At 45.3% G+C, this 5,367-nt stretch overlaps 1 protein-coding gene across 1 annotated transcript in view; it reads left to right on the top strand.

The window, feature by feature from the left end:
- LOC129707579 (short transient receptor potential channel 4-associated protein-like) overlaps positions 1-5,367 on the top strand; it is a 66,208-nt gene that overhangs the window by 5,970 nt on the left and 54,871 nt on the right. Inside the window, exon 2 of the mRNA XM_055652727.1 lies at positions 266-467. Within this exon, the coding sequence (XP_055508702.1) occupies positions 266-467 (202 nt within the window). The remainder of the gene's footprint in view (positions 1-265; positions 468-5,367) is intronic.

Below are 5,367 nucleotides of genomic sequence, written 5' to 3'. Positions count from 1 at the left end.
TGCTTCACCGGGTGCTGTCTTGCTTCACCGTGCAGCAGCAGCGACGATGCCGCGGCGACCACCAGTTGTTGTTGTTGTTGCTATTGTTGTTGCTGCTGCTGTTGTTGTTGTATTGCTTCACCGGTGCTGTATTGCTTCACCGTGCGGCAGCAGCAGCGACGATGCCGCGGCGACCACAGACCGCGCGAGGCGCGACAGATGGCGGGAGCACCCACATGCCCCTTGACCCCTGGCCGCGGAGGCTCCACCAATGGGGATGACGGATAGAGCCAGGGCGGCGCCGCCAGCGGCCAATGGAGAGAGCGGATGGGCTGAGGCCGCAGTTTTCTGTCGTGAGGGAAATGGCGGCGGCGGCTGGGCCTCCGGAGCTCTCTAGCGCCGTATCTCGTTGTGTTCGCCCCCACAATATCGTCCCTCGCCTTCAACAGGGTCGCTACACGGGGCATGGGCCCACCAGAGTCTCGCAGGTAGGCCAGGGGATGAGATAACTGAACATATCGGAAGGGCCCTGTAAAGCAGGGGACTCGATTTTGCAGCGGCCAAAGCGATGATTGTGATTTGGATGCGGGAGGGCATGGCTGTTGCCGCTGTTGGTCAGGTTTCGGTGGAAGGCAAGTGTTGGCTGCGCATTATTTCGGGGGGTCATTGTCCGCCTTACGGGGTGCAGGGTAACAACTTGGCACCAAGTGTTACGGCGGCGGGAGGGGATGGATGTTTTGAGGCGAATGACTAATAGTATTAGCTTCATTCGTGGGCGTATCATTCGTGAAAATAAAACTTGGATAACGGAAAGTTAATTTTGAATTATAGCCGGAAGTGTTTGGCGTAAAATAAACATTTTAATCGATTGTATTTACAAAGTAAATTCAGGTTAGATGCATATCACCAGGAGCAAATTTAAGCGTAAAAATGGGGACTTTGATCTCTACTGGAACAATAAGCTGCCTACTTGCTGTCATTATTACTGTCCAAACAGCATTTGCAGTTCCATGTGTCTACATTTTGACTGCACTATTACTAATTTTGTTGATTTTTTTTTCTCTTTTCTGACAATCGACCCATCTTATTTGTCTCATCATAATAGGTAAAGCATGAGGTTTTGCTTTGTCAAGTAGGTCCTATAGAATTATGCAAACCCAAGAACTTTGGGAAATACATACCCTGCCTTGGTGATAGAAGCACAGAAAATGAATTGGGTAAAAGCAGTTTAAAACTAGGCCTGCTCCATTCAACACGGTTGTGATTATCTTTCTGCGTACCCTGTTTCTGCCACCTCCCAATTAGTAGAACATTTCATATTAATCATAATCATACTTTAATAGCCAAGTATGTTTTGCAACATACGAGCAATTTCATTTGCCATACAGTCTTACCAATAAAAAGGAACAGAACACACAAAATACATTTTAACATAAACATCCACCACAGTACCCCTCCACATTCCTCACTGTGATGGAAAGTGAAAAAAAGTTAAATCTCATCCCTTCTTTGTTCTCCCGTGCGGTAGGGGCCTCGATCCTTCTGTTGATGGGGCGATCTTGGCTCCCGTGGCTGGCGGTTGAGCTCTCCGCGTCGGGGCGATCAAGCTTCTGCATCCGGGGGTGGGCGGGAGGAATGTCAGCTCCCCGCGCCGGGCGATCTGACTGAGCTCCTCGATGGTGAAATCTGCAGGCCGCGTTGTTGATCCCAGGCAAAGGATCGGCTCCGATGGTAAGTCCACGTCCCCGCGGTGGCGGTCAGTCATTCCTGAGCAAGGCGCCAGCTCCATGATGTTAGCCCGCAGAGCGACCGGAGATACGATCCGGAAAACAATTGCATCTCTGGCAAGGTAAGAGATTGAAAAAAACGTTTCCCCTGACCTCCTCCCTCACCCTCATATAAAACAAACCACAGAACATTAACATATACTTTTAAAACACACTAAAAATAACACAGAAAAAAGAAAAGACAGACTGTTGGCGAGCCTGCCATCGTCGGTGCCTCTTAGTGGTATCTTGGATCTTTATGATTAAGACACACAATAGATTCCCATCTCTATTTGTGTGACCAAGAATGTAAAATTAGCCGAATTTACAGTCTGCACATATGTTAGCCTCGTACCTAGTAGTATTATCTTAACTAAAAAACTAATGCTGAAACATTTACCAGGATTTGGAGGCAGTACAGATAGACACAAAATGCTCAGTGGGTCGGGCAGCAGTCTGCACATATCTTATTAGCCTCGTACCCAGTAGTATTATATTCTACATTATTATATTACTAAAGCTCTCATCTTGTTTGTTTATTTGTTTGTTTGTTTGCATATGAGTGAGTCCTGGAAACTCCACCAAAACGGTACAGGATAGCGCTATAGTTTTTGCCCCACTTTACTCACCATTGTCCTGGGATGTACATTAGCCAAGTTTTGTTCAGATTGATGGTATATTTTGCAAGTTATTGACATGTTTTACTTTACAAAAACAATTTTCCACTTGCCCTGCCCGTCAGCCGCGTTCAAAGTCACAATGGTATCCCGAATACCAGCAGTGACTAGTGGGGTACCGCAAGGCTCAGTACTGGGACCCCAGCTATTTACAATATATATTAATGATCTGGATGAGGGAATTGAAGGCAATATCTCCAAGTTTGCGGATGACACTAAGCTGGGGGGCAGTTTTAGGTGTGAGGAGGATGCTAGGAGACTGCAAGGTGACTTGGATAGGCTGGGTGAGTGGGCAAATGTTTGGCAGGTGCAGTTTAATGTGGATAAATGTCAGGTTATCCATTTTGGTGGTAAAAACGGGAAAGCAGATTATTATCTAAACGGTGGGCCGATTGGGAAAGGGGGAGATGCAGCGAGACCTGGGTGTCATGGTACACCAGTAATTGAAGGTAGGCATGCAGGTGCAGCAGGCAGTAAAGAAAGCGAATGGTATGTTAGCTTTCATAGCAAGAGGATTTGAGTATAGGAGCAGAGAGGTTCTACTGCAGTTGTACAGGGTCTTGGTGAGACCACACCTGGAGTATTGCGTGCAGTTTTGGTCTCCAAATCTGAGGAAGGACATTATTGCCATAGAGGGAGTGCAGAGAAGGTTCACCAGACTGATTCCTGGGATGTCAGGACTGTCTTATGAAGAAAGACTGGATAGACTTGGTTTATACTCTCTAGAATTTAGGAGATTGAGAGGGGATCTTATAGAAACTATAGAAATTCTTAAGGGGTTGGACAGGGTAGATGCAGGAAGATTGTTCCCGATGTTGGGGAAGTCCAGGACAAGGGGTCACAGCTTAAGGATAAGGGGGAAATCCTTTAAAACCGAGATGAGGAGAACTTTTTTCACACAGAGAGTGGTGAATCTCTGGAACTCTCTGCCACAGAGGGTAGTGAGGCCAGTTCATTGGCTATATTTAAGAGGGAGTTAGATGTGGCCCTTGTGGCTAAGGGGATCAGGGGGTATGGAGAGAAGGCAGGTACGGGATACTGAGTTGGATGATCAGCCATGATCATATTAAAACGGCGGTGCAGGCTCGAAGGACCGAATGGCCTACTCCTGCACCTAATTTCTATGTTTCTATGAATCTCATTTACATTAAAAAAAAAAAAAAGTTTCTTAAAAAAAACCCTCTGTTTTAATCAAATTCTTCCATTTTCATTAGCAGCTAACATTGTGTTTAGGTTTTCTTTTAAGAAAAAACGCGATTAATGCGGTTAATGGTTTTAACAAATTCTTTGTAAATGTGGAACCAGATTTGGCAGAAAAAATTAATGACCCAGAAACAAAAGAAGGGGTGGATACTGATCTTTGGGATAGAAATACTAGCTCTATCTTCCTTAGAGCAGTCGAAGGAAAATAAATCATAGACACTAAGAAAATGTAAAAGAAAATCCTCTACTGATTGGAATGATATTGATATGATTATAATAAAAAACGTTATTGAAGAAATTGTAGAACCATTAACTCGTATCTGTAACTTGTCTTTTCAATCCGGTAAATTTCCGAACAAAATGAAAATAGCAAAAGTAATACCATTATATAAAACTGGGGAATTACACCATTTCACAAATTACAGGCCTGTTTGTTTACTCTCCCAATTATCCAAGATCCTTGAAAAACATTTTACAGAAAGACTTGACAATTTCATTGAAAAACATAAGCTTTTGGTCAACAGTGAATATGAATTCCGGACAGACAGATCAACATCTTTGGCACTAATGGAACTAATTGAGGAAATCACAAATTGCATAGACAATAAAAAACTTGCAGTGGGAATAGTCATAGACTTAAAAAAAGCATTTGATGCCGTAAATCACGGCATTTTACTCATGAAACTGGATAGGTATGGCATCAGAGGGGTTTGGAGTGGATTGGGTGAGAGCTATTTAAGAAACAGGCAACAATTTGTAGAAATAGGTGAACATAAATCAACTTACATGAACATAACTTGTAGAGTACCTCAAGGATCTGTGTTAGGTCCAAAGCTTTTCATATTATACATTAACGACATATGCAGAGTATCAAATATACTGAAATTGCAGATGATACAAATATTTTTTGTTCTGGTGACAATTTGAAGCAGCTTTTGGAGGTCATCACATCAGAAATGAATAAATTAAAACAGTGTTCAAGAAGGAACTGCAGATGCTGGAAAATTGAAGGTACACAAAAATGCTGGAGAAACTCAGCGGGTGCAGCAGCATCTATGGAGCGAAGGAAATAGGCAACGTTTCGGGCCGAAACACTTCTTCAGACTGATAGGGGGTGGCGGGGAGAAGGAAGGAAAAAGGAGGAGGAGGAGCCCGAGGGCCGAGGAAGGGGAGGAGACAGCAAGGGCTAACAAAATTGAGAGAATTCAATGTTCATGCCCGCAGGATGCAGATGCCCCAAGCGGAATATGAGGTGCTGTTCCACCAATTTCCGGTGTTGCTCACTCTGGCCATGGAGGAGACCCAAGGCAGAGAGGTCGGACAGGGAATGGGAGGGGGATTTGAAGTGCTGAGCCACCAGGAGGTCAGGTAGGTTCTTGCGGACCGAGTGGAGGTGTTCGGCGAAACGATCGCCCAACCTCCGCTTAGTCTCACCGATGTAGATCAGCTGACATCTCGAGCAGCGGATGCAGTAGATGAGGTTGGAGGAGATACAGGTGAACCTGCTTGGGCCCTTGAATGGTCGAGAGGGGAGGTAAAGGGACAGGTGTTGCATTTCTTGCGGTTGCAACGGAAAGTGCCCGGGGAGGGGGTGGTGCGGGAGGGAAGGGAAGAATTGACGAGGGAGTTGCGGAGGGAGCGGTCTTTGCGGAAGGCAGACATGGGGGGAGATGGGAAGATGTGGCGAGTGGTAGGGTTACGTTGGAGGTGGCGAAACTGACGGAGGATTACTTGTTTACGTT

This window comes from Leucoraja erinacea, chromosome 21, assembly GCF_028641065.1.
Source record: "Leucoraja erinacea ecotype New England chromosome 21, Leri_hhj_1, whole genome shotgun sequence".
Taxonomy (NCBI): domain Eukaryota; kingdom Metazoa; phylum Chordata; class Chondrichthyes; order Rajiformes; family Rajidae; genus Leucoraja; species Leucoraja erinaceus.
Note: the sequence above shows the minus strand (reverse complement) of the source record. Positions and strands in the feature narration are given on the sequence as shown.